Here is a 27032-nt window from a genome sequence, read left to right as displayed (position 1 = left end):
CCACCTCAACATTTGCTCAGCAGCGGCGGCTATTGGCGCAAAAGAAGCGTCAATCTCTACAGCTCGCAATACTATTGGTCAATAATCGCTCCCAGGAAGGCAGCGCCTGTCAAAGAAAGGCTGAAGCCGAAGTTGAACTCCGTGGTCTTCTTAGCTTCGTGCTAGGTTAGTTTTTATTTTTTACATCCGACTATAGATGCTAATATATTAACTCTTTAATAACAAATATACTTATTTATTATTAGTTAATATGATTACATATACGCAATTTTGTCTGCAATATTAAATTCGGTCGTTCTTTTTTCTATTACAAGTAAGACATGTAAATATTTTATTTGGTTTACACAGGCGACGTCACATGGGAAATAATACTTTAACCTGACAGTTAAAGTTTCTGCAGTCCCCTTCAGCCTGTTACCCACTACTCTCTACCTCACCTCTGGACTATTAAAGCAACAAGAGTAAGTGACATTTCTTATGCTTTAATTCGCTAAAACGAGCCATGATCTTAGCAAATTCCTTTGAGTCTAGCTGTTTTTGAGTTGTCACTGGTGCCTTTGTTATCAAAACAGTGCAATATCAAAGAAGGAAATAATGTCCTACAAGGAAGAAAACGCACCATTTTAGACTCATGCTGACAGGTTAGCTAGAGTCTACGATTGTCCAAATAATGGTTAAAGACTGCAACAAGCAGCTGTGCTACAGTTGTAAGCTATAAAACTTATAAAGTTTCACCTTTATAAATTTTACTTCAAATCTCTCTGATGATAGTACAAGATGGTATTAAATCTACCTGAATGCCTTCTGTGACCTTGCTCTTGTAGTGGCAAACATTGGCAGGCTCTCCACCAAGGATGCAGTGCTTTTCCTGTGCGATATGCAGGAGAAGTTCAGACCCAACATCTTCCAGTTCACCAACATTGTCAGCAATGCAGCCAGACTGCTCCAGGTTGGTTCTCCTCATCAGCACAGTTGTCGAGGATGAATAATTTGGAGAGTCTGAATCAGATTTGCCAGGTTTCTCCTCTTCTCTGACAGGCCAGTCGTATCCTGGGCATCCCCCCCATTTTGACAGAGCAATATCCTAAAGGTCTTGGGCCCACAGTACCAGAGCTGGGAGCTGAGGACCTAAAGGCCCATGCTAAAACTTCATTCACCATGATGATAGAGGAGGTGCAGAAGGAGCTGGAGGCCCTGGGGAACCCCAAACAAGCCATACTGTGTGGAATAGAGGCTCACGCCTGTATCGCTGTAAGACACAAATGGGATTCAGCATCTGCGCCGTTAAAACGAAACAAAATCTTTCCATTGACTTGGGTATTTTGAATAGAGTGACATTCAGTATCTGTTATTCTGAGCATACAATTATTCAATGAGGCACCAACTCTTTCATATTTTTCAAATGTATATTTTATATGCGAAGCATAGTTGTAGTTATCAGGAGACAATTATATGGAGACGTTAGTCTTCAACTGGATTCTCTAACATGCACAAACAATGCATGTCACATCAGTATGTGTCTTATCAGTTGTTCCACAAAAGAAGCAACAAGCAGTTTATCTGTGACCTGGAGAAATGACATAAATATAATAATTTAAGGTGCACTTGGATGCATGCAAGATATTGTATCTTTATAATGTGGGCTAAGTGTTAAGTTTTAATCACAAAAACAGAGTGGTGGAGGTAATGATGTTAGGTGATTATTAATTTATTACACTGTCATTAAGTAACATAAATATGTAATTTTGTAACTGTGTTTGACTGAGTTTGCAGTTTTAGTTGACAAATAGAAAACTTTCCTCCTTGTCTTTTGCTCAGTGCACAGCTTTTGATCTGCTCGAGAAGGGGATAGAGGTTCATATTGTAGCTGACGCCGTGTCATCCAGAAGGTATCGGTGTATTTGAACAGTATTTTTTCATTGCAGTAAGAGATGTCACACACACGGAATGAGTGTGCCTTGGGGAAGTTACATGTGCACTTTACTATAACGTTTTCACTTCCCTCCTCAGCCAAACGGATCGTTTGTTTGCTCTGTCACGACTGAAACAGAGCGGAGCATACCTCACCACCACAGAGGCTGTTCTGCTGCAGCTGGTTCAAGATGCCAAACACCCCAACTTCAAGGAGGTACCTGCTACAGATGCTTCCTGTCGCCCTCCTGACTCAGTATTGTTTAGCTTAGTTTATTCAGTCAACACATATTAGATTCCATAAACAGTTGGTGGTCAATGTACAAAACAGACACTGAACAGGCTTAACCCCCTAAAGAAAACCAAACAAAAAAATGAGCAAAATACACATTTCTGTGTTTATATCATCATTATTAAAGTAATTACACAATAACTACAATATTAACACAAATTCCTTTAATGTTTTTTTTAATCCTTTTCTTTGGTGAGAAAAAAGAAATACACTTCAATCTGTTGCCAGTAAACCTAATTAGTTACAAAATGTTCCTCCAGCTGTTTTAATTCCAACCCTTTGTTTTCCCTCATCCCAGCTTTTTGGAGACAGTTTGCTATCATCAAATTCAAAATTACTTTATTCTTTTCTTGCAGTGATACAGCATGTCAGTTTAAATGTTTGATGATGTCTATGCTCAGACATGCATAAGATAATGTTTTGGCATTCAGGGGCTGAATAAAAAAAAAAAAAAGGGAAAATTCAAACAGAGCTAAACATTAAAGTCACACAAAACAGACAAAAACACAAACAAAAACCAGGTGTAACAGAAATGGCCCATGCACGCTCTCCCCCACTCTCTCACACACACAAACACACACACAATAAGCTGTTGTGAGTGGTAATAATTTGCGACTTATCCCCACTGACCTTTTGTTGTAAAGGGTGCAGCAATCAGACACCTGTTTTTGCGCGTGTGAACATGCCAAAATTTATACGATTACATGGCTAACCCACGTCGTAAACTGTGTTGACAGATTCAGAAGCTTCTGGCGCATCCGTCTCCTGACACCGGCCTCCTTGCTTTCTTCAGCGCTCTGTAAAGAGACCCATGTCCTACCATTGTGTCCCACTGTAAAGAGCTGTACCAATAAAGCGATGCTGCTACTTTAAATCTGCTCTGTGTGTGTTTGTGTATATGAATCAGACCCTTGTACCTTGCATAACAGCTTGGACTTGTCTTAGTGGAAAATTCAGGTGCATTATCTGTAACCAGAACCTGACAGGCAGAGAAAAGGCTGGTGAAAGAGTAAAGAGGTGGAACCAGCTCCCAGAGGCGGTGCATAGAGTGATATCACGCAGGAGGAGGAGTGAGTGACGTAATTCTGGTAAACCAGAAAGGGAGGGGAAGCAAAGAGAGGGAGGGAGAGCGAAAAAGGAAGCTGTCGGATAAGTTTTTTGTGTGTATATTTCTCCAAAGTTACACAAACTTTCACTAGCCGAAGGTATGACTGCAGCCCTGCGGGGACCGACATGCTGAGGACAGAGACCTGAAGGAGAGGACGTACAGCAGTTTGTTAGCAGCTGTGCACAGCTGATGACAACATAAGCCATTAACACTTCTGAAGGCCTTGGGCCTCGAGTGACCATACAGAGGTAAGTAAGTCATTCTTCCTTCTCAGAAAACAACACAAGTAGTTGGAATTGGCAAACATATGTACCTATAGTCATGCTATGGCTTTGCTGGTGAGTGGAAAGTTTCCTGAGCAGCACAAAGTGTCTTCTGTCTGAACTTACTGGTGTGTAATAGACGCTAGTTGGGAAGTACAGGAACAGGACTGCTGACACAGTTACAGGCAGAGGGAAATCCTCTGTGGGAGTGCTCAGTGTTTTGACTGCCTACTATATTCAGAGTAAGCAAAATGTAAAAAGACTTGTTGATCCAGTACTTTCTCTTCTGATCCTTCAGAGCCTGGACTGAGAAAAAAAACAAAACAAACTAAAACTGAAAAATGTCCTCTGACTTGGACTCCAGTCTTACCAGTATTGACTGGTTGCCCCAGCTGGGAATCAGCAGCCTGCGCTCTGGGAAAGAGAGAAGAGGAGGAGGGGAGAAGGAGAAGAAAAAAGACAGAGGGAGGGAGAAAGGAGACTTTCTACCCTCAGTGCCGGACCCCTCCCCTTCTAACTGTAAAGGGAAACCCCCTCACAGCTATGCTACTCTAATCGCCATGGCAATAGCCGCTGCACCTGAGAGGAAACTGAGTTTAAATGACATTTACACCTGGATCAGTGACACTTTCCCCTACTACAGCCGGGCGGGCCGCGGATGGAAAGTAAGCTACAACATATTATCAGTGTGGGCGAGCAGTAATAATATGTCACTAAAGTGTAGTCAGTGTAACATCTGCTTTACTGGACATTCCTGACACATGTCATTCCCAACAGAATTCCATTCGACACAATCTGTCCCTTAATAAATGCTTCAGGAAAGTTCCTCGACCGCAGAACGACCCTGGCAAGGTGAGTTACTTCTACCTACTGTTGGAGTTTTCATCATTTGAGATTGATGACTGTTTAAAAAAAAGAGCATGAATTCACAAACCTGTGGTGTCTTTCCAGGGTTCCTATTGGACAATGGATGGACCTTCAGACGGACATCAAGTGAGGGCACCTAAACGTTCCTATCCTGAAGAGGACGAGGAGAGAGAGGATGTATGTTTTTGGTTTTCGGGGTGTTTTTTTGTGACAAACCTTTATTCTCCACCTGTCAAATACATAATGAGACCACATAAAGTGCAAACACAGATGTAAATTATAGCCCATTAACGCTTAAAACTCTTAACCAAACCTCAAGCATGTGGCAGATTATTAAAACCGCCACATTTTTCTAATTATGCCATTATTTGCAATGTGTGAGAACATTAAGATGGACTAAGATATCAGTTTTGGTATGGCTACGTCCTATGAAAAGAAGTGTACCAATGTGCTTCCCCGGGTCTTTAAAAGTTCAGCTTCCGGGCCCCTCCCCAGTGGAGCCAACTCCCAGTTTGGATTTAGGAGACAAACAGCATCTCTAGTTTTAAGATTAGACTGAGCAAACTTTCTTTTTTGATAAAAGCTGAGAGCCAAAAGGGAGTTGGGTTTTTTTTTTTGAAAGGAGGTAATTTCTGGCTGTAGTGGAGGTGCTCAGTCTTATTTAACATTTAATATATATATTAGCCTGCAGGATATTGACAACTTTTTTTTTGTTGCTGTTGAAAGTATTTATGCTGTGCTGTTACAGGTTCCTCAACTGCAGGAACTAAAAGCAGAGACGGGGCTCTCTCCTCGTCAGCCTCAATCAGCTTCACACACAGACCAACAGCTCTTTAACTCAGAGTCACTTGGAGGCATCCAGCAGCAGTCACCACAGTCTGCCTCCCTCTCTCCTCCCCCATGCAAAGTACAGTCACTTTCTCACTCCTTTTATAAGGTTTACTTTAATTAAACAACACCTTGCTCTTCATAACACCTTATTCTTATCTTTACAGCAACCATCTCCCTACATGCCCACCTCTGTCTCCAGTCTCCCTGTCCCTCATCCATCCGTCTCGCCATCAGCGGTGCTCCCACCTGCAGCCCCTATGTCATCCATCACTTCTTTCCCACCTTCTCACCCACCTGGCCCCACTTTCTCCATCCCCCCTGCTTCTGCTACACCTCTGGCTCCTGCCAACATGTCTACAGCGTCTCCAGCTGCTCCCTCCTTCTCTGACGCTGCGCTGTCTTTTCCTGTGACTTCAGACCCTGTGTCTGTTCCCGCTTTCTCCTGCGCGCCTGATCTGACAGCTGTTCCCATTTGCATCGTCTCGGGACCCAATCACTCATCCGAACTGACTGTCCCATCATCAGCCGTCGCCCCTCCCGTCGTTTCAGTAAACCCCCCTACTGATCCCTTGCTGCGTTTCACCTTTGACGAGCTCAACTTACCTGATCTGTATGCGTCTTTCAAGTCTCTGTTCAGGACAGTGCGCGAGAGGGGAGGCTCGCAGTGTAAGTGGCATGTGTGTATCTGTGTTTTGACTCTGTACAGTTTAGATTCTGCATAGATGGATTGAAGGAATTGCCTCTTTTCTTTCCAGCGGATATAGTTCCCCTGGTGATCCCAAATAATGACATTACCCCACTTCACACTCCAACTCTGCTACCCATGTCCCCCCATCCTGCAACCGCACAAATTGCACCACCTGCATTGGCTGCACCAGCTGCACATCCTGCCGACACTGAGCGCATTTCACAATTAAGTAAGTCTCATGCGACTTTCTCAAACCAGAAATGCATAAACTGTATAAAAGTTCAATGCTTCTAAAGTTGCCTTCTTGCCTTCCACTTGTAGCGGTGCCAGCTGACTGGTTCAGTAACCCAGATTCTCTGAAGGAGAGTTTCCGCATTGCCAGCAACTTAGACTGGGCAAACATAGACCTCACTGGTCACCCAGGTCTGTTTTGTTCTTGTTTAAATGGGCACATTAATCAATCATCAGGGTTCATAGATCTGTGGAGTTTAGAGTCGTGAGGACATGGGTAAAAATGTTTAATCAGCCAGTTAATAGAGTGATTGGAATTCAGTCATTTTGATCATTAATTCATCATTTAATTTAATCATTATTATTATTATTATTTATTTAGTCTTTTCTGGTTTCACCTTTATCTTTGTCACATGTAACACTGAAGTATTTAGTTTTGTATTTTGGAGTGATGGCTACATAAAGCGAGCAGTTAGAAGATTTCACAGCAGGCCTGTAAAAAGGAGATTAGGCAATTTTTCAGAAATGATCAGCTGATTAGTAAAAGTAATTATTGTCCTAGATTACAGTCCTCTTTCACTGCGACCATTTACATGAAATAGTGGTTAAACACAGACATGTTTCAGTGCTACGTACATTGGCAGGAAAACAAAAGATTGCAAAGAGTCCTCTGAAAAACCATGCACACATTTACAACTTCCATAGGATAAATATCATCCCTACACTTTTAATCAAATACACTTGATTAACTGATCCTAATCAAACATTCAGTCAATCTCACAAACTTCCAAGAAGTGGATGTCCCAGCAAATCCCCCCCCAGGTGCAAGACTCAAGAACTCTGAGAACTACATCTCAGGCTCTACTGGCCTCAGGATGTTAAATGTTAAAGTTCACGGCTGTAAAATCTGAAAAACACTGAACAAGTATGGCTTGTTTAGAAGAGCTGCCAGGAGAAAGAGTCTTCCCTCTAAAAAGAACATGACAACTCAGCTTATGAATGAAGAACCAAGGTTCAGTCAGACTTCAACCTGACTGAAAGGCTGTTTCATGTTAAATGGCTGCTGTGAAAAATGGCTGTCTGCAGACTGTGTGCAAGTTATTATTAAGCCAAGAAACAAGAGTTGTCGTAGCTATATTCCTCCAGTGTTTTTATTGTCATTTGGGCGGCCTGACTCTTTAGAAGTTAGACAAGCACATCATGCACACTAAACAATCAATCCAATCCATTGAAAGCTTTTCTGTATTTTGTAAAGAAAGGCCTGTGATGTTTCATATTGTTCTTAAAAAGCCACAGACTGGACCTTCGTGCTCTGATCTGCTGTTTCATTTTATATTTGCAGACCTTGTTCAGAGCATGAGACAGGCAGAGCTCTGCGACTGGGCTCTGGACCCGGCGGTCTTCACTTCCCTCTGCGACTCTCTGAACCGCTTCTTCACTCAGAAAGGCATGATCACCCCTGGGAATAACTCCCCTGTAGCCCCTGGTGCCCCTCAACCCTTACCAGCCTTTAACTTCAACCCACCCCCTACCCTCTCCAGCCTCACTCAGCCCTCACCCCTTCCCTACCCTTCAATAGCTCCCCCTGCCAATGGTGCACAACCACCGCGGCGGGCTCTGCCCATGCAGGGACCAGGTCTTCAGAGACCACAGCTAACACAGCCTGCAAGCACAGCCGGTGAGACCTGGACTTAAAAACATATTTTCTTCTTTACTTTTATGAAATAAGACAGGATGGGTTCATATTTTCCCCAAGCCTGTTTTAGAATAATCTTCCAGATCAGTGACATGTTTCTGCTATGAGAGCTATTTATGGAAACACTGAATTAAAAACAGTTTTTCTCCTAAGATTGAACAGAAATTGTTATAAATCTGGACAGCAGGTTTTGTCTGTTTAAAAGAAGTTGTTTAGATAGAAAAATATGATTTGACATTCTCTCACTTCCTTCTTGTTATATACTCAGTCCATGTGTCCTCTTTTTTTTTCCTTCTCAGCTGGGATTCATCCTCAGCCGATGACGCCACGACAGCGTCCCCCACTAAAGAATCTGCACAGCAACAGTGAGGAGATCCAGGACGACTTTGACTGGGACTCTCTGATTGTTTGACCCTCTCGCTCTGTGTGGAAACCCCAAAATGTTTTTGAGAAAATACTCTACTCTTTGCAGAAGCTGTCTCACTCTGTTGTACATGTTTAAAGCTTCTCTGACAGCAAGTATGGGATCGAGTTTGTCACATATGACTGAATGCCCCCCGAGGTTCAAATAGTTATTTTTTCAATATTACTCAAATTCATATGCTGTAATACTGTTTGTTTAGCGTATCCTATGTAGGTAGTTGGGAGGCTGGTGTCTATTGGATTGTAAAACACAGAACTGTGTAAAGGTCTTGAGCCTCACCTCATCTTTTTATGTTTTTCTTCCAAGGAGCCAGGCTTTTGTAAAAGTGCTCCTGAGCAGTAGTTCTCCAAGATTTCTGAAGGTCTTTCAGAGCTTTTCTTTGGACATTGGCTGCTTTTTTTTTGTTTTTGATAACTCGTTTTCAGCCAAGTCCTTGTACCTGACCATTTTCAGAGGAATGTTTTTTTTGTTTTTGGTTTAGCTACTTAACACTGACCTTTAAATCATTAAAAAGACACCAAACTCAAGGGATGAACCAGTGTTGCCTACACATAACTTATAAAGAACTCAATTTAAGTTGCATCTTTAGGCTCTTTGTTACTTGCTGCCTGTCACAGATAGGGATGGGTATCGTTTAGGTTTTATCCGATACCAGTGCCAAACCGGTACTTTTGAAACAGTGCCGGTGCTTAAACGGTGCTCAAACCGGTGCTTAAAGAATGGAGAACACAAAATTGGTCCGAAAACCTCTCATGTTCAGCTGTTTTTTTGTAAAAAGATATCAATGTTAGCCTTTTCTGCAGCTATGGGGCCTATATGCTATCACTCTTGGTTGGAAGCAGTGCTTAAACAATGGAAAAAACACAAACTTTGTCCAAAACCTCTCATGTTTAGCTGTTTTCCACTTTTTCTTTGGTTATTTTAGCCTTTTTGGCCAGGGTGAAGGGAGTATCTGCCATCAAACAAGAAGACAGCCGCATGTAACTACGACGGTGTTTGCTAGTTCACCTTACATGCATTAATGCACTCATTTCCCATCTTCCTACTCAAATAATGAAACAAGATTTTAGTCACATTGGAAGAACGAAAAAGCAAAAGACATTTCGTGTTTTTGTTTTATTTCATAAATTTCTTCTGATTTTTTTCCATTTTACTTTTCAAATGTGAATGTTCACAGTCAACACCACACAAAATTCCACCTTACCCGATAAAAGAGATATTCTTCTTGTTGATATAAAATAACAATAAATTCATCAAACTAAATTAAAAGAACAGCATGAAAAGCATATTGTCGAGTCCCAGTTTTATCTCCTTCCATTTGCTGAAATAATTGTCTTTTTTTGTTTATTTCTTATTTTTAAAGAAGCATCAGTTGCCGTCCCTCTCCAAAGGAAAGGGGGATGAAACACAAGGACAGTGCTGCTCTAGGACACCTGCATGCCAGGAATCCCATATGAAATGTGTGATTAAGAAAAACTGCTTTTAATTACTGAAAAGAAGAGTGTGAAATATGATTGGCAGGGAAAAAACAAAACAAAAAAACAAAGGTGACCCTTACAACACCTCATTTGAAATCCCCACATTACATCTTATTATTACAACTTCCAAAAGCAAAAATAATCAATGTGGATTCTTCCTTTCTGAGTCACTGAAATGAGATCGGACACGGGGGGGGAAAAAAAAATGGAGACAGACACATACAAAGACATGAACATTTGAACAATTGCGTACTTGCACACTCAAAAATGAGCATTTGTGTTCTCATTCGCACTTTGCCACACACACACACACACACACACACACACACACACACACACACACACACACACACTTTCAACGAACATCACTCCCTCCCTCCCCCCATTGGATCACAGATGTCAGAGCTCTTTAGGTTTTCTACAGTAACCAGGAAGAAGCAGAATAGGGAAAAAAGGGGGGGGGAAAGGCATTTGATCTAGATGGCATCATCACACAATCCTCCTTGTTTATTTGTTCCCAAAAAGTTGGAAAAAATAAATTACATTTACCATTAAATTAAAAGTGAAACAATTTGACCACATTGTGCCTGAAATGTTAATGCAGGTTGTTCAGCCCGTATCTCAGTCTACAGTTCATTAAAAATAGCTCTTCATGCACTCGTTTCATTTCAGTGATTCAGTGTTTGTCTTCATCCTAGAGGGAGAGAAGAGGAAGAGGCAGGTACAACAGTTTCTTTGTCCAGTTTGTTAGTGGCTGTCTCCTCATCCTCCCTCTCTCCCAGTGCAGTAATGTTAGAATAGAGACACTACTGAAAAAGCCTCGAGGTATCACAGACTTACCTTCATTTCAAGACAGGACTGAAAGGACCAAAAATGAAAAACAAAAACAAATACATGAAGTACGATACAGAACAGAATTAAAACAAAATAAATAGATCTCTATTTCCCACCCGTAAAATAACCCGTGAAATGAAAGGACTAAATAAACGAAATAATTATTCTGAAATGAAATAATGCTTTCAAAAAAGGAAAAGATGAAACATTTTTTTGATTTCGTTTTTGTTTGTTTGTTTGTTTTCTTTAAATATAGAGATGTAGACATTTTTCTTTTTGGACACAAATTGCATTGGTGAGGGGGGGGGGGTGACTGAAGGGGGCAGCAGGTATGACAGAGGAGGCTGAAAGGTGAGCCAAGTAGTGGTGACACTTCCTCAAAGAAGAAATGGGTTGGTGCTTGTGCCCGTCGTTCCTCCACCTCCCACTGATCCTCCAGCACCCATCACCCCTCCTGGTCCTGTGGGCCCACCCAAAATCAGCTGAGGAGGTGGTGCGACTCCAGGTCCCATCAGACCTGAGCCTGGGGGTGCCATTGGGGAGAGCCCGCTGTACGGCATGCTCATGGGGCTGGGCTGCATCATGCCCAGGCCCATTCCCGGAGCCCCCATTCCCATACTCATTGGCACCATGCCCATTCCTGGTTGCACCATGCCCAGCATGGGATTGGGAGGCACAGGACTGGTGCGGAGGCCGCTAAGGCCGAGTGAGGAGGGCTGAGGTGAGATGGAGGTCATAGGAGGAGCCACCCCAAAAGGGTTGGATGATGCAGGTGTTGGAGAAACCCCCCTACTGGAAATGGTACTGCCCGGAGTCACTGCCATGCCAGTAGCAGGAGATGAACCTGGGACAGAAGAAACACGTACACGGGATAAATCAAAGTTCACTCGTCTAACACATTTTTAATTTAATGTTATTATTAACATTGGCACAGTTTAATGTGGAGCTGGAGGCTGTGGAGTTGTATTAAACATGCAGACGATCTGTTAACGTAGTCTGATATCAGAATGGTTAAATTACAAATACAGCTTTCTAAAGGCTGACGGCAGCTGTCATATTTTACATGGAAGGAACAACTTGCAGCAGACAGAGTGAGTCTAAAGGGGGGCAGGGGTGTACTAGACCATATTCATTACAAGGCTTTCATAACATTTTTCAGATTGAAAGTGAAATGATATAAAAAAAATATTTAGATTGCATTAATATTTAAAAAAAATAAAAAATAAAAGTTTTTTTTCATGAGCCATTAAACTGACCCGAGGGTTGTTAGGTTGGTCAGTGAATTATTGTTAATATTAATTAACGTCTATACCAGGGGTCGGCAACCCTGGGCACGCTTGCCAGCTGGGTTAACTGATGGCATGGCCATAAGTGGACTGGCCATCGGGATACCGGACATTTGCTTGATGGGTCAATGGTGATTTTTCATTTTTATGGGCCGATTATTATTATTTTTTTGTAACAGCATAAACAATGAATGGTGGTGGATTGGCCAGATGCTGGCCGATGTGTAAAAATAACTCAGTTGTTTGGTGGTTGCTGTGGCAGAGGATCCACAGAGGCCAGCAGGTGGATGAGCGAAAGGGGAAGCAGGAGGAGGAGAGACCCGAGGCGGCCGCCGGTCCGAGTGTCAGGTGAACTGAACTTCCGATAAGAAGTTATGACCTGCAGTCTATCTGGGTCAGATATAAACCAAGTTTAGGTGTAGTTTATTTTCGTTGGGCTTACTTTTTACCGTCAGTTACAATAACTCATACTGCGTACTAGCTAGCATGACTGAGTTTCTATACAGCTGGGTGGGTGCTATGATGTTACTGATAGTGAACTTTATTTTATTCATAAGGTTAGTTAGTAGAGAAAAACAGAATCGTCTCGTATTCAGAGAAAATATTACACGTTTCATATGGAGCTGAAAAGAAACAAAGTTTGTCCCGTAAAGACACAAAGCTGGAGTTATTCTGGGTCTATACGCTGCACAGCTGCCTCGTCTCTCATTCTCTCCCTCTCCCTCTCCTGTTGCTACTCCAATCATGAAACTGATCAGTGATCAGCTTTTCTCTCGTTTGTTTTTTGTCCCAGTCCAGCCCTGGGCACGACATGCAGTGAATTAATCTGAGAAGGTGCATTCAAATAAATGGCCGGGCCAGCGGTGCACATCGCAAATTAGCTCACATAGACACAGTAGTTGTGCCGCTTCTTATTGATGGTATCTTAGCTAACAACCCCAACTACCAGATTCAACTTGTAATTGGCTAAAAATAACGTAGCCTACCGGTGAGAGGGACGTTGCTAGCTTTCCACATTCTGACACTTCAAAAGCTTCAGGAGCTGTCTGCTCAGCGCAGCATCAGCACCATGGAAATACATGGCTACCTCCGTAGACTTGAGACAGAATTCACAATAGGTTTTCTGGACTTTCAGGTGTATGGACCAATGTTTTCTTTTCTGATCAAACCAGAAAGCTTTAATGAGCAGCTGGATTTGTCTCGCATTAACTGGCTGAGTTAATGCCAGTTAATGCAACATTGAAATGCAGCTGATTGAACTGGAAAGCTTGACTCCGTGGGGGTTAAAGTTTGCAGAACTACGAACGCAGCTGGAATCCACAGCTGTGCGTGTTCATGGAACTTGCATTTTCACCTGCTGGACATCACTACCTGACAGGTTTAACTGTCTTCAGAACATTGCAGAGGTCTTATTGACAGATTTTGGCTCTACATACTGTATCTGTGTGAGCAGATTTTCTCTCACACGAATAGTGTCCTCAGGTAGCCGTCTGAATGCTGGACACTCGGAGACCTGTGTCTCTGAGTGGGAGACCAGAAATCACATTAACATGTGTGTCTCTGCATTAACAAACATGCCATATTGGCCCAGTTAATTTTTCTTATCATTGTTGTGAGGAGACCATAAATAGCATTTGCATTTCTGTTGTACAGTTCATTTGCTGTTATGAAGTTCTTGTTATGGATAAAAAGTGTCTGTTTTTTGTTTCAAAATAGCTGATAACTATTCGCTGATAGCTGCCAACATCTACAAACAAATATAATTTTACAAAGTGGTTCTATATAGTGTGAAACTGTTAATATAGAGCGTTATTAAATTTATTGCTAATGCAATCATATGGCACATTGACTTCTGAGGAAAGTTTAGACGGCACACATCATCAGAAAGGTTGCCTACCCCTGGTCTATATCATAACATCATCCTTATTAACATCAGAAAGCCTTTAAGACATAGTAAAGATACATTTTTACTGGCTTAGTTCACATAGCCAGATATATTAAGATATATATGCAATGATCTTTCACAGTATTTGAGATTATTATATATTTTTTGCAATTAAGAAAATGTTTTTTTTAAAAAAAAAAAAAAAAAAAAAAAAAACTAAATGTGAATATGGCACGCACATACAATTAAAAGGGTTGCGTTTTGTCTTTGCTTTGCTAACAGACGTTTTATGGAATTAATTTTTAATACATTGCACTTTCTAAAAGAGCAGTTCATTCTGAAACTTTGTGTTTTTTGCCATTATTGTCTGTGTTTGGTCGGTAACGATGTGTGGATTGTGATTAAGAAGAAGTTTCTCGTTATCGAATCAGAAAATGCCACAAACGTTATTTGTAAACCACAATAATGAATAAAAGAATGGAGACAGTTTGACATCTCCGAGTTAAAATCTCGCAGAGAAGATTAAATCAATTTTCGCCATGTTAACCTAGAAGTTTTAAAATTTTAGCAAACAAAAAAGCAAAACAATATTTTGGACTTCAGCCTGGTTTCTGCATGTTGATCAGATATTATGATATTGTGACATGTGCATGAAAGTGAGGCAAATGCAAAAAAAATAAATAAATAAAAATGAAGAGACGGGAGCTGAATTAGTAAACTGATCGACCAAATTAATCAGAAACCACTGTGATAATCATTTTACATCTTCATTTTGTTTTTATTTCCCTGACAAGCATGTTTTAAATTCATTTTTCATCTTTCAAATAAAATACTCATATTTTGTTTCAGTCCCACAAAATAAAGGTGGAAACGCAAACATTTGCTCTTACATTTTACTTTTACAGTTACTCAAATTTTAATTTTACATTTAAACAAATAAGTTATATATTTTCTACTGATTTATTAACTCAATGATTTTCTTTCCTTTTTCAATTTCTGTAAATGCTTCCATAGGCTGATAAAAGGTACGCCCCTAAAGTTTGCAAAGCCCCATTACACAGCAGTTTCATGTTAATGTCAGTCATTTTCATATAAATGCTTACAGAAATTCATGAATATCCCAGGCTCTCCCTAAATACGAGTCACAGGAATTCAGAGAGACTGAATTTGTCTTTCTGGACACAAAATGTCGAGCTCATGAAGTTCAGCTGTAACTAACCTGTGTTCTGAAGGAAGGGGTTGTGTGCTGATGAGGACGAGATAGAGGGAGGCGGTGGCTGTTTGGGTTTGGGTTTAGACGGCACCAGAGAATCGAGATCCACCAGTGCTGCGTTGGGGCCCAGGAAGGACTCGGGAGTCTTCCGAACAGGAAGTGAAGAACCAAGAGAGGACAGGTCAAAGGGTACCGGTGAGCCTGTGCTGTCAGCGCCTGCTCCTGAAGATCCTAGTTGCTCTGGATCTCCTAAGCGAGGTAATGAGGAGCAGAAAGAGTAAATCAGACTCTTAAAAACGCACTCATAACAGCAAAAAACAATATCCGAGTACATACTCACACAAAGGAGGATGAAATGTTAGACAGGACAGCTGCTGAGTGCATGCATTTGGAAATTTGTGTGCAAAATATGTCAATTCTGTTTACAATTTTGCGCCAGAACCCGAGCATGTGAGAGTTCACGTAGTTTTAAGTGTCAATGTACCTGTGCCGTTAGTGTGTTTGGCGGAGCCACTCCAGATGTCAGAGGTGATAGGGTCAGAGGCAGGGACAGGCCCGTCCTTTGCCCAGGGGTCTACTGGCCCCCCGGAGGAGGAAGTGCTGGGAGGCAATGGAGGACCCCAGGGGTCAGCACTGGGGGGGGTCACAGCTACAGGGGAGGGAAGGACACGCAAGGGAGGGGAGGGTTAACACAACACCTTACAGGTACAACTCACAATAAGGCGGGGACAGGAAGCTGGGCTGGGCAACAACAGAGGTGTTTCTCTCTCCTCAACCTCTCCATTGTTAACTTTCCAGGAGGACTGATGCAACTGACAGCCACATTACTTACTCCTAAAGATAATCTGAAACTTATCGGAGGTAAAGGAGAGATAAGAAGCAACCTTATACATTTAAAAAAATAAAAATAAATAATAGATAAATAACTGAAAAAGGCATACAGAGGGCAAGAGAAGAGAAAGCTCTGGTTGAGACAGCCACAGTCAGTCCTGAGTAAAAACAAGAGGATAAAAATCCCTGGTTTAGACACAGAGGGGGAATGGCATGCTTGCTTTCATCACTACAAAGAGAAAGCATGTATAGACGGATGAAAAGATCAGCTATGACAGCATGGTGACATGTATGAGGGGAAATGCAACCGTGGAGTGAAGGGGAGAAAAAGTCTCCACATCCTCTTTCACCCACAGAGACAAGGTTCTGTTTTAATCACCAGCAACAAGTACAGTCCCACCCACCTGACTGCCGACAGAGGTCAAACATGACCACGGGTCGAAGATCCTTACCTGAGCTTCCCCAGGGGTCGACGTTGTTTACTTTGTTGGACGATTCACCCCATGGATCTGGAGGAGGAGCTATAACAGGCGGAGCTCCCCCACCCCAAGGATCAGAGCTTGTAGGGGATGTGGGTGATGCTACCCCCCATGGATCTGTGGTGGCTGTGCCCCACGGGCCCGAGGCGGCAGAGGCAGAAACTGTGGGTAGAGGTGAGGGCCCGGCGGAGCTCACGACAGGAGCAGCAGGGGTCCCCCAGGGGTCCACAGCACTCAGCTCCATCAGAGCGCTCTGTACAAGAGAACATTTAATGAATTAATGCTTGCACAGCTGATGGACATCATTACACACGGTTCACTATGCCAGCACATTTATCATTTTCTATCAGTCTTATTAGCCTGTTCTCTCTCTCGGGCATTCATCAATAGTGCTGATGAGATGTAAAACCACAGAAGGAGAATTGTTGGCATCTCTCCTCTGTCAGCACCAACTTTTCTTTCACTGTTTTTTGCACATTTTTAAAATTATTTATTACTTGAGTTGGGACTTAAATGAAAGTGATTTCAATCTTTGTTTCAAAAGTTTAGTTTTCCAAATAGTTTAGGGAAGTAAGCCTTAACCAAACTGCTCACTGTGTGGGCGGTTAAAGGCCTTCTTCCTCTCCATTGTTTTTGCAGAGGCTTCCATTTTTCTTATGCGTGTTTGGTCTTTTTAAGCAACTATTTTACATGAATAAAATTGGGATAATCTCAAATGTTGGCTTGTATGAACCAAGGATCAGGGGAGTAGAACCTCAGGTGACATTCTGAGGTTAGATAATAGTGTTCTGATAAAGGAGAAAATTGAAAATTAGAAATATTAATTAATTTATTATTAAAAATAATAATAGCTGTTAGTTATGCTTTGAAGACCATCTGCAGTCTCAACAAAGATGCCTTTTTGGTGGAAAATTCTGGCAACGGCTGAACTGATTTTTATTACTGTAGAGGAGAAAAAAACTGAATGAAAGCACAAAGGTATCTCACATTTCAGAGAATGATTAATGTGTCTTAAGCTCTGAAACTTGAAAGACCTGAAGGGTTGTGTAACACTGAGGAGTAGCTTTGGACCCAAAGCTTTCTTACGAACGAGCGGATTATTGCATCAGTCATGATAAAATCTACGCACTGTGCGTTTTATGGAGCACAATGTGTCTCCCCAGTACAATGAAAACCTTGTGTGTTTCCAAGCTTCATGCAAATTTGAATCCTTAGCAACACTGCTTACACATGAAGTCAAATAAGACACCTGATAATGCTTTCACGTACCATCTGCTTTTTTCTTTTTGCTGAACAGTCCATCTGTATTTTACCAACACTTTTAGTATCTGAAAGTTTTCACTTCAAGTCAAGTCACACTTTGTTAATCAGACACACAGCTAAAAAAGCTGAATTTACTCATGGAGACACACACAGACCCAAGTAAAGCAGATGATCCAATGCAGCTTATCTATATTCATTAAAACAAAACAAAAACACCCACCTCTTCTGGTTTTGGTTTCTCCCTCTTGCTCTCCTCAATAGCCATCTGCAGTCTCAGGTCATCACCTCTGCGCAGCCGCTCCTCCTGCCAATCACAAACACACAATTATATCCATCAGCAAACTCCAAAAACGCACCACAGGCACAGATTCATTAAATCCACACTGAAGGTCAGTATGAGCGAAAGAGGAAACCCTAACCTTTAATCATGATTCAAAGGCAAAAGATAAGGCTGTTCACACAATGTGTGTGAAGAGCTTGTAATTTTTACACAGCTTAACACAATTTAGATTACAAGCGCTGTCACGCGGCATCCTAAAACTGAAGACGGTGGCAGGAAGATGTCTTAGACATGGGTAGGCAAAACGGCTCCTGAGAGGGAGGATACAGGTGCAAAAGCAGCTGTGGTTCGTTTGTTTGCTATCAAATGCTGCCATGGTGAATACTCCAACTGCTGTGTGGGTTTTAACTGCCTGCACCAACAATGGTATCAGTTCGGTAGCTGCGCACAGCAGAGCTTCTTTATCACCTGAAGGACAAAACTTTTATAGTAGAAATAGAAAGCCTTTTATATGAAATCAATAACAATTAATTTCAGCTCAGATGGAGATCTTGAACATCAACTTAAGATCCTGCCTATTGCCACCTTTATTCTAACACATTTCACTGAGGACTGACAGCATAACACAGACTTATCTGCAAGACAACAGATCGTCTTTAATGCCAGTAAGCAACATTAACATTAAATCTGAAAGGCTAAACTAGTCTAGTTTTACAGTAAGTGCAGGACTGCAAACACTTGATGCAGACAAACAAGGTTAGCACTCAGTAAACACAGAAACAGGAAGTTACAACAGCAGGAGGGTGTTAGAGGTTAGGAAAGAAATGTTTCAAATCAAGACTAGGGTTAAGTGCATGCTATCAGAGACGGCAATGAGAAAGAAAGAATAATCAATACTTGCAAGCCACTCATTGTTAATAAATTATGGCAAATATTTGCAAGTGACATGCAAATTCTAGATGGCAGATGATTAATTTGTTAGGTGCACGTTTTTCTTGCAGTTTTAACACATCTTGATGAGGTTCTGAAAAGCGCCTCTTAGGATGCGACTTTTTAAACTGAATTACTGCAACAGGATTACTGCAAATACGAGCATTAATTCATTTTTTCTTGATCGATCAATACTTGACATTTGCTTGAGAAATTCCATTTGACAGAAAGACAGATAGTTGATGACTGGCTCTCCAGCCAGCTGGACACACTCTCTGCCCCTGACCTGTTGGTGAATCTCTTTGCTGAGTGTGAGTGCATAGCGGAGCTCTGCATCCTCCAGAGGGTCCGTGCTATTCTGGGGGAGTTCAGGGGTTAAATGGTGAGAGCAAAGCTAGGTGTGCTGCATGTACAATATTTGTAAAGCCTTTGTGTACATAAGTGACGTGTACATTAGACTGACTGCAAACTTATCTGAAGTAAAGGACCAGTAAGCTTAGCTCAACAGGTCTACTTGGTGTTACCTGCTCTGCCTCTTCTTTACTCATAGCCAAAGCCAGCTGGAGCTGCAGATCTTCTTCTCCAGAGCTCTGTGGCCAAGCCTGCTCACTATCAGCACCCCCAGAATGTGAGCCCAGCGACAGGCTGCCCCCCAGGCTGGGTGCTGAGGGGGCTGAGGAGGCTAAAGTGGAGATAAATATGCACAGAAGGGACCAAACCCTCTTATAAATACTGCAACTGTGACCACTGGATCAGTCTGTTAACTACTTAGAGTAGGTGTCTCACCACTGGAGGTCTGTGCCATCTTCTCTTTGGTTTTCAGGGCGTGGATCCTCTCCTCTCTTAGTCTCTCTTCATCTTTTAACAGCGTCACCAACTGTTTGGCTTTCTCTCGAACATTCACACCCTGGAAAAACAAAGCGAACCACTGTTAATTTAATACATAACATAAAACAGATACAAAATCAAGTATAAAAGCAGTTACTTACACAGCATACTGTATTGATTTAAAAAATGTTTTAACTCAAGCAAAGCTCATTTATCAACAACCAATAAAACTTTTATGGCTGGCTTTGTGTAGTTGCACAACAGGTCAGAGACACCTAGTCAAACATGCTGCTTGTAGTTTAGTCAAGGACGTTTTACAGAGTGCGCCTGCATTCCACAAACGTGGACTTTAATCACCACTGACTTCTCCTTTCCATTCAGCTTTGAATGCATGGGTGTGTCTGTGTACCTGGTCTTTGCCATCTCGGTCTATGTACTGGAAATCCTTGAGGGTCTGGACTGCGTAAATGTTCTCTCGGCACTGCTGGGCAACACGTTCTGAACCAGTTTTGATCAGGTACTCCATAAGAGTCATAGCCTAGAGAAAATGGAGAGAACTGTAAATTTTCAAATACAAAAATTCCCAAAAAGAAAATAAACATCTTACACACAAAAATAAAAACAAATATTTGAGCTTTCGGTTTTTAAATCCCACACATAATTACTGACCATCTCTGTACTACAGACATAACTACGCCATGGATTCCCATCCAAAGCCCCAAACCTTTTTAGGTGGCAATTATTCCCTGCTGCAGACACTCAGACATTGCGGATAAGTAGTTATTCCTGGAAAACTTTTTTTAAAGGGCACATAGGTAGTGCACTCTTTGGTAATGTCCTGTAAACAAACCTGCGCAGTCATAGAAAAAGAAAAAAGAAAAAGAAAAAGAAAACAGAACTGCACACAGCTTCAAGCAAAATGTCTGATGGGAGACTTTTTGTTGCTTGGACCCAAGCAGCGCACTTGCAGACACTGAAACTACAAAACATCTAAGGGTGATGTGTCTACCAAGCAGTTTTTTAAAGACTATGGCTGTGCAATTAGGTGAACCTTAATTTCGGTTTCCACGACTTATTAACACAAGCTGATTCTGATAGAAAGATTATTATGCTGCACTCTGTTTTGGACATTCCTTTCCTTTACTGTAACCTCTATATAAAAGTCCACATTTACTTCCAGCCAGGCAGCAGATTTAGTTTGGTTCACATTTATTTCTTTATTTAGTTTTTCAGTTGAATTAAAGTTAATGGAAATACACTTGTATAAAAGACATCATTCTTCTTTTACGTTTAGTCAGTCGATTTTTGCAAAACCAAAAATTAATTGTAATCTTACTATTTAATACAATAATTGTGACTATGAATTCTCCTATAATTGAGGCACTTTCCTTCCAAAGGTCTGTAAGAATTGTGCCATATTTTTACACATTTCAAAAAGGCTGCGTTCGCCACTGTCAGCTTTTACCAAGGCACCTAATGAAGGAGGGGTGGCATAAATACTATGTCAACCAATAGTCACAGTGGTGCTCTGTGTGTGTAAATACCACGAGATTAGTATGAAAATAATACTTGCAGGAACATTTTGGGTCTCTCGGTTAAGCAAAAAGACAGAAATATGCAGAAAAAAAAAAAAGGTTGCACACTGCAAAGTCCCAGATTCGCCCTTTTTATTAAACCAGATATCTGATGAACTGTTCCAAACAACTTACTTTTAAATATTCACAATTTAAGTAGCATGCTTTATTTCCTTTGGATGAAATAATGAGATAATGATATGCTATATTTTGGAGTTTTCCCATTGTGTTTACGGTCTTGTGTTTAATCTGTATTGTTATTCCCCAACTTCACTTCTGGACTCACAAACCTTGTACACATGTCTCCAATTCTTGCCGTGGTCATTGAGGCGCTTCCACACCATGCTCATGATTTCCGAGAAGGCCACGACATTGTAGGTAAGATCAGCGATCTCTGACATAAGGGAGCTGCTGGGGCCCCATGGGTCATTCGACGTTGCCTCCCTAACCTGGACACAAGAACACACAAAAGGGATAAACCATTAATTATTCCACTCAAACCGACTGAGATGGGAATTATTTCAGACATTACTTTGTGACATGTTGGTGCACAGTGTTCTGAGTAACAAAATAAATTCAATCAGATCACAAGCTGCAGAGAATAATGAATGGGTACAATATGATTAGATTAGCTCATTCTCTACATAACAAGGGGAAGAGTGAGGAGGTTCTCCAAAGAAATATTAGATTATCGGAATCCGCATAATCTCATCATCTGTGTGGCAGAGATGCATTTGCTACACTTAAGTCCTAGATACAAAATGGGAATGTGTGCAGAAAATGAAACAGAAGAAGAAAAGCCAGCTAAGAAGCCAAGAGACAACCTTGATTTCAGCCTCTGAATAGTTGTGGACGATGTTCTTTACTTGTCGCCGTAGCGATGAGGTCGACATGGCAACGGTCTGGCCACTGAGCTCTGTTGAAATCTGAACAGCAGATGGGCAAGACGAAATGTAAAGTATAGTTAGTACAATACAAATAATACAAGTTTATTTCCAGCGCACACAAATCAACAAGACTTACAACCAATAAAACAACCAGCAAGAAAGACGATGAAGACTTGAAGTGTGCGTATACAAGAGTCTGAAAGAAAGAGCAGCAGACTTTAAGAAGAACAATCAGTGAGTGGAAGATGGCATTGGTAACCCAAATCAGCATCAAACGAGGAATAAAGACAATATCATGCACACCTGTTACACAAGACTGATGCAGGAAAAGGGTCTCTCCTCTTGGTATATTGCCGTTCCTCTATCTTGGCTGCCACTCATTCATGGAGTGCTTTGTCTCGGTTTGTCTGTTTCTTCCCGTGGCAACATTGGGTCCCAAAACCACAGACTAAGGGGGATGAAAACTAGGGAGCAGGATTGAGATTAATGTAAGTGTAAATGCATTGTGACTTGGATACTTCTGCTACAGCACAGCAAGCAGCCTTAAACTTAATCTGTCACTAAATCTAAAGTAACCATTTATAAAAATTTTAAAAAAACAAAAGGACAAAGGAGATATTCAGCAACAAATATCACATGATCTGTTGCTGATCCACACATGCTTCACAGAGACACAACTTATCAGTTACAAGCTTTTTCTCTTATTAGAGCAAACAGCTTAAAAATAGGAATGCAGTCATTTTAAATATGACCATCTGACTGAAAGCTAATACAGGTTGTCTTTTTATTTACTTGTCAAGTGAAGAGAAACATTACAATCTAACTATAAATAATTATTCAGTGAGTTTTAAAGTCTGTTTTCTCTTCTTTACATCTTCTTTGAAGATTTACCCCAGGCCAAACTGATAAATAATGTTTACTGACAATGTTAAATTCCATCTTTAGAAGCAAAAAATAAAAGTAATCAGTAAAAAGAGCAAGAAAGTGTGAATGAAAACAAAGTAAATTTATGACAGAAATGTAGCAGTGAATTTAACTGGATGCGATTTTACAGAAAAAGATGGCGTTCACACTTTCAGGCAAACCATTTTGGCTCCTCAACCTTGATTCCTTAACAAAGTCAATAATTTAGTTTTCACATCTAAACATCTAGGCAACTTCCAGCTTCACACCAGACTAAATTTATACAAGAGTTGCACTAAGATAAATATTTTAGAAGGGATCCGTTTACTTAACTTCAGGTACTCTAATCATTACACTGCCACAAACTTTAATCTTGAACCCATATTTGCAGGCCTCAAGAGCAGAACCACGGATTATTAAAAACAACATATCATCAACCAGTGCTGACACTAATCAGAGACAGAGTCACGTATGGATGTCAAGAAAATGACACGCATGGTTAAAACAAACTATAAACTTGAGACGGATTTTAAATGAGTATTTTAATTCGAAGAGATTGATACCCACAAGTGTGGGAAACCTTATGGTGCAATAACGTATAGTTTCTGTTTTGCAACACCACTGACAGTTCCTGAATTTGGTCTAAGAAAAAAAAAACAAAAAACCATGGACTTATTCTGTTTGCTGATGGAGAAAGAAAAAAGGCACGCAGAATGATTTTTGTGGATCAACAGCACATCCCTCACTACCTGCTGAGCTTTTTTTAGTATCCGATTGCTCACGCATCAGGTTGAAACACTGTTGCTGACCAGATGCAAGCTCTCACTGCCACAATCTGCATTTTCCTTGCGTAACAGATGCTACCTCAGCTTGTGCCACAAAAATACAGTCAGGTCCATAAGTATTTGGACACCGACAGAAGCACTGAAGGGGCTAGCTACACTTTTCTGATGTGAACAGAGGCAAAATTACAAAAACTATCACTCTCAAAACACTTATGGATCTAACTGAATAAAGGCAATAAAACAGATCAAAATAAAGGAAGCACATTGTCTTTCCTTTATAATATAATAAATATCAAATTTTCCCCACCCACTGTATGAGGACCTTCCCCCAGGTGGCAAACCAGCACTGGCAAGAAACATTGCCGCTCTTTCCGTTTCTCCAGATTCAAGCAGATCCTTCTTCATACTGAACCAATAAAGTAAAGAAACTGACTTCTACAAACAGCATGCTGGTTACAAACTTGAGATTAGTTAAAGAACGAAAGAAAAATAAGATTTTAGCTCTGACTGCTTGTTACTTATTAAAATAAGTTGTAACTTGCAGTAATAAATCAACCTGCTGACAATGTTTAAACCAGTGGTTCCCAAATAGTGTGGCTGGATAAAAAAAAATGATTACTGTAACTGCACAAGAAGTAACCAATGAAATTCAAATGTACTACATTAGTTGACATGAAATGACCTGATTGAGAGTGAGGAGGATCAAATTTGCACAGTGGTAAAACTGATCACTTTTTTGTATAGAGAAAAACACATACAACCACTTCAAGATCAAGAACTGTTAGGAGGAAAAAAAAAATACAAAAAAATATACTTTTTTATAGCTTCAGCTGGACTGGGATGTTAATAGGCCTTTATTTTCTGTAAGGTATTAACAAATGTGAACGCTGTGCCACACAAGCAAGACACACCTGAAAACCAGATCTTGAGAGAAACTCCGACTACTAAGTTGCATGTTTGTGGAGCTTACTGGAGACCAAAAAAAAAATAAAAAATAAAAAATTGTAGGTGTCACACTTAAAAGTGCTTTCATCTGACACAACAGCTAAAACAGTCATTCACACCATTTTAGCTGACATAAAGGCTAGTTTCTGCAGATATAAACACTGGTTTAAAGTTTGAAAACTGCTGGGTCATTCCATCACAAAACAAAGTGGGCCTTCTGCTCGAACATCGCAGATATCCCTAAAAATGAGATGGTCCAAAGTTTGGATTTATATTAATATATGAAATACTTCTCTAGCTTACACTTTGAAATTTGGGACCATGTTTGAATGAGCATACCTCAGCAAATATTAAAGATAAATACCTGAAATTTACTATATCAAATGATGAATCGGGATCTGTAATTTCAGACAAATACAGAGTATTTTCTAACTAAAATATGGAGGGGGAAAATGAAAGCCATCTTGTAAATTCCCATGTTTATTCACATACTGATAAAAAAAAAAATTAAAAAAAAAAATCACATTGCAAAAGCCAACTATTAATAATTTCTGAGTGATATATAATTTTATTTCACAATTACACAAAATGAAATGTGTAGAATATTGTTTTGACATGAAATTCTTAGTTAATTCATAATCCAAATATAGTAAATTTATAGTTTCCAGAGTTTCAACTGAGAAAATTTTGTTAAATACATGCACGTTCTTAATTTTCAAGACCTACTGCCCTGTATGACTCAGGTTAGGTTTAAAATATACAAAGAATATTAAAAATGCAATGAAAATGTACAAAAAAAGACAGGCACATCGGACAAGGTTGAGCAGAAAATGTTCTTAACAATTGGATGATTTAGGATGGTTTGGCCCCAGTGTCACGTTCAAAAATGCCTTCATCTGACCACACAGCTAAAACTGTCATTCACACCATTTCAGCTGTGTGAAAACCATTCGATTACACATTTTAAATGGATTTTAAATGGCACAAACTTAAAGCCTTTAGTTTGGATACTATATGAAAAACATAACCGTTCCAAAGATCATTAAGTGTTTTACATGAGCCTGACAGCTATAAGGGGTTCAGATTTGTAGGTCAGATAAACATGAGAGCATGTTGCATAACTGAACAGAAAGCAACCATTGCAAAAGTCAGTTCAGAGACTCCTGAAGCCCAGTGCCAAAGTTCAGACACGCCAGCTAATCCGTGATAACCATGATAAGTGACATAACATACCTTTTATATAGCTCCTCTTCTCGGATATCGTCAGTCTGAAGCCACACTGAAGGGAAAAAGATCCCCCACAAAGTTTCATCAGAAGCACTACAGTACACACTTTATCAGCCTCAAGCGCCAAAAATACACAGATCTCTCACTTATATCACATACAGAACAAGCGATAAACGATCTGCTGTAGCGTTTATTTACTCATAACTCACGTCACAGGAAGCTGCTCTATATGAAGGATGGATTGTATGGTTGAAGCCAACTAAAAAAGGCGAAAAGCAGGCATAAGTGTTAACTGATTTATTCCTCCTATCACTCATATCCAGCTAACACTGCACAGCCTCCCGAAGACGTGACCCCCACCCAGATAACGTTAACGACCCTGCCAGGCAGATGCTGAGCTCCCTGTCACACCTATTAAGATAGCAGGCTAACTAAATGACATGTTAGCAACCAAACTGTCATCTAACGTTTTTCTAGCTGCAAGCAAACGATAATGCCCGCTGTAAAATGGCACACACGGGTATTAAGCGAACATTTTTATGTCGCAGAGGCTTAATTTATCGACTAAAGCTGAGCACCAAACTCTCTTATTCCCAGCTAAGCTAATCGAAACTGTTTGCGACCACTTTGCTATCAAAAAGTCTGGGTGTAGTACTAACAGGTGCACGGAGGGGTTTAGTTAGGCACAAAAAAGCGGGGTAACTAAACAGAACGAGTCGCTCCTGTCCCAGCGCTGAATTACCCCAAAATCGATAAAAAGGTGAAGGTTACCTGCCACTTTGACTGATAAAAGAAATCACTTTGCTGCTGTTGCTGTTCGGACACATTAGCCAGCTAGCCTGGTAGCAGTTAGCTGTTGCTAGTTCGCTACATGACTGGCAGACCGTATGAGCTCCAGCTTCACGTCCTGCTTTGGGACACTACTGAATACACGCATTCAAGAGTCGAAAAAGGCTGACAACCCGGCACAATAAATATCTAAAATAAATGTCTACTGACCCTGCTGTAGCTTGAATGTACGAGGAGATGGCCGAATTTCCGCTTCCGTTCTCGCCTACAGGAAAGACCGCACCCCCTGTAGCTTTGTTTTCCT

At 40.8% G+C, this 27032-nt stretch overlaps 3 protein-coding genes across 9 annotated transcripts; 2 read left to right on the top strand and 1 right to left on the bottom strand.

Moving 5' to 3' along the window:
* Positions 1-7: 7 nt before the first annotated feature.
* isoc2 (isochorismatase domain containing 2) lies at positions 8-3077 on the top strand. Its single transcript, XM_085291850.1, has 7 exons — positions 8-165; positions 349-461; positions 825-949; positions 1039-1251; positions 1819-1889; positions 2011-2128; positions 2941-3077. Coding segments are annotated over exons 2-7 (594 nt in total). The 5' UTR covers positions 8-165; positions 349-460; the 3' UTR covers positions 3007-3077.
* Positions 3078-3217: 140 nt separating this feature from the next.
* On the top strand, positions 3218-9857 carry foxj2 (forkhead box J2). The gene is made up of 10 exons (XM_085291849.1): positions 3218-3559; positions 3873-4239; positions 4352-4426; positions 4526-4618; positions 5190-5348; positions 5437-5938; positions 6028-6189; positions 6282-6383; positions 7534-7869; positions 8187-9857. Exons 2-10 carry the CDS (start codon positions 3916-3918, stop codon positions 8297-8299), a joined length of 1866 nt encoding a protein of 621 aa, XP_085147975.1. The 5' UTR covers positions 3218-3559; positions 3873-3915; the 3' UTR covers positions 8300-9857.
* epn1a (epsin 1a) lies at positions 9413-27032 on the bottom strand. 7 transcript variants are annotated; one of them, XM_085291845.1, is made up of 15 exons: positions 26939-27014; positions 26149-26198; positions 25946-25991; positions 22383-22543; positions 22017-22118; positions 21483-21641; positions 20028-20156; positions 19577-19697; positions 19315-19472; positions 19077-19148; positions 17801-17884; positions 16291-16570; positions 15492-15656; positions 15014-15256; positions 9413-11467 (listed from the first exon to the last, which is right to left on the bottom strand). In XM_085291845.1, the coding sequence occupies exons 5-15, from the start codon at positions 22083-22085 to the stop codon at positions 11001-11003; spliced, it is 1947 nt and encodes a 648-aa protein (XP_085147971.1). In that variant the 5' UTR covers positions 22086-22118; positions 22383-22543; positions 25946-25991; positions 26149-26198; positions 26939-27014; the 3' UTR covers positions 9413-11000. The 7 variants fall into 7 exon arrangements, with proteins under 7 accessions (XP_085147971.1, XP_085147972.1, XP_085147967.1 ...); XM_085291846.1 differs by lacking the exon at positions 26939-27014 and adding an exon at positions 26711-26932; XM_085291841.1 differs by lacking the exon at positions 26149-26198 and having other exon boundaries at positions 26939-27032.

The sequence above is a fragment of the Mchenga conophoros genome, linkage group LG11 (assembly GCF_057382185.1).
Source record: "Mchenga conophoros isolate Kocher_MC1m ecotype Shallow Benthic linkage group LG11, M_conophoros_male_GT1.1, whole genome shotgun sequence".
In the NCBI taxonomy this organism is placed as follows: domain Eukaryota; kingdom Metazoa; phylum Chordata; class Actinopteri; order Cichliformes; family Cichlidae; genus Mchenga; species Mchenga conophoros.
This window is presented reverse-complemented; position numbering and strand designations above follow the sequence as displayed.

Coding starts and splice junctions, on each gene's coding strand:
- isoc2 (XM_085291850.1), top strand. Junction 950..1,038: donor ATGCAGCCAGACTGCTCCAG/GTTGGTTCTCCT, acceptor CTTCTCTGACAG/GCCAGTCGTATCCTGGGCAT. Junction 2,129..2,940: donor AACACCCCAACTTCAAGGAG/GTACCTGCTACA, acceptor CTGTGTTGACAG/ATTCAGAAGCTTCTGGCGCA.
- epn1a (XM_085291841.1), bottom strand. CDS start 22,085: ATGTCGACCTCATCGCTACGGCGACAAGTAAAGAACATCGTCCACAAC. Junction 19,149..19,314: donor GTAAAGAAGAGGCAGAGCAG/GTAACACCAAGT, acceptor GAACTCCCCCAG/AATAGCACGGACCCTCTGGA. Junction 11,468..15,013: donor CCCCTTCCTTCAGAACACAG/GTTAGTTACAGC, acceptor CTTCTGTCCCAG/GTTCATCTCCTGCTACTGGC.
- foxj2 (XM_085291849.1), top strand. CDS start 3,916: ATGTCCTCTGACTTGGACTCCAGTCTTACCAGTATTGACTGGTTGCCC. Junction 4,427..4,525: donor CGCAGAACGACCCTGGCAAG/GTGAGTTACTTC, acceptor GTGTCTTTCCAG/GGTTCCTATTGGACAATGGA. Junction 5,939..6,027: donor CGAGAGGGGAGGCTCGCAGT/GTAAGTGGCATG, acceptor TTTTCTTTCCAG/CGGATATAGTTCCCCTGGTG.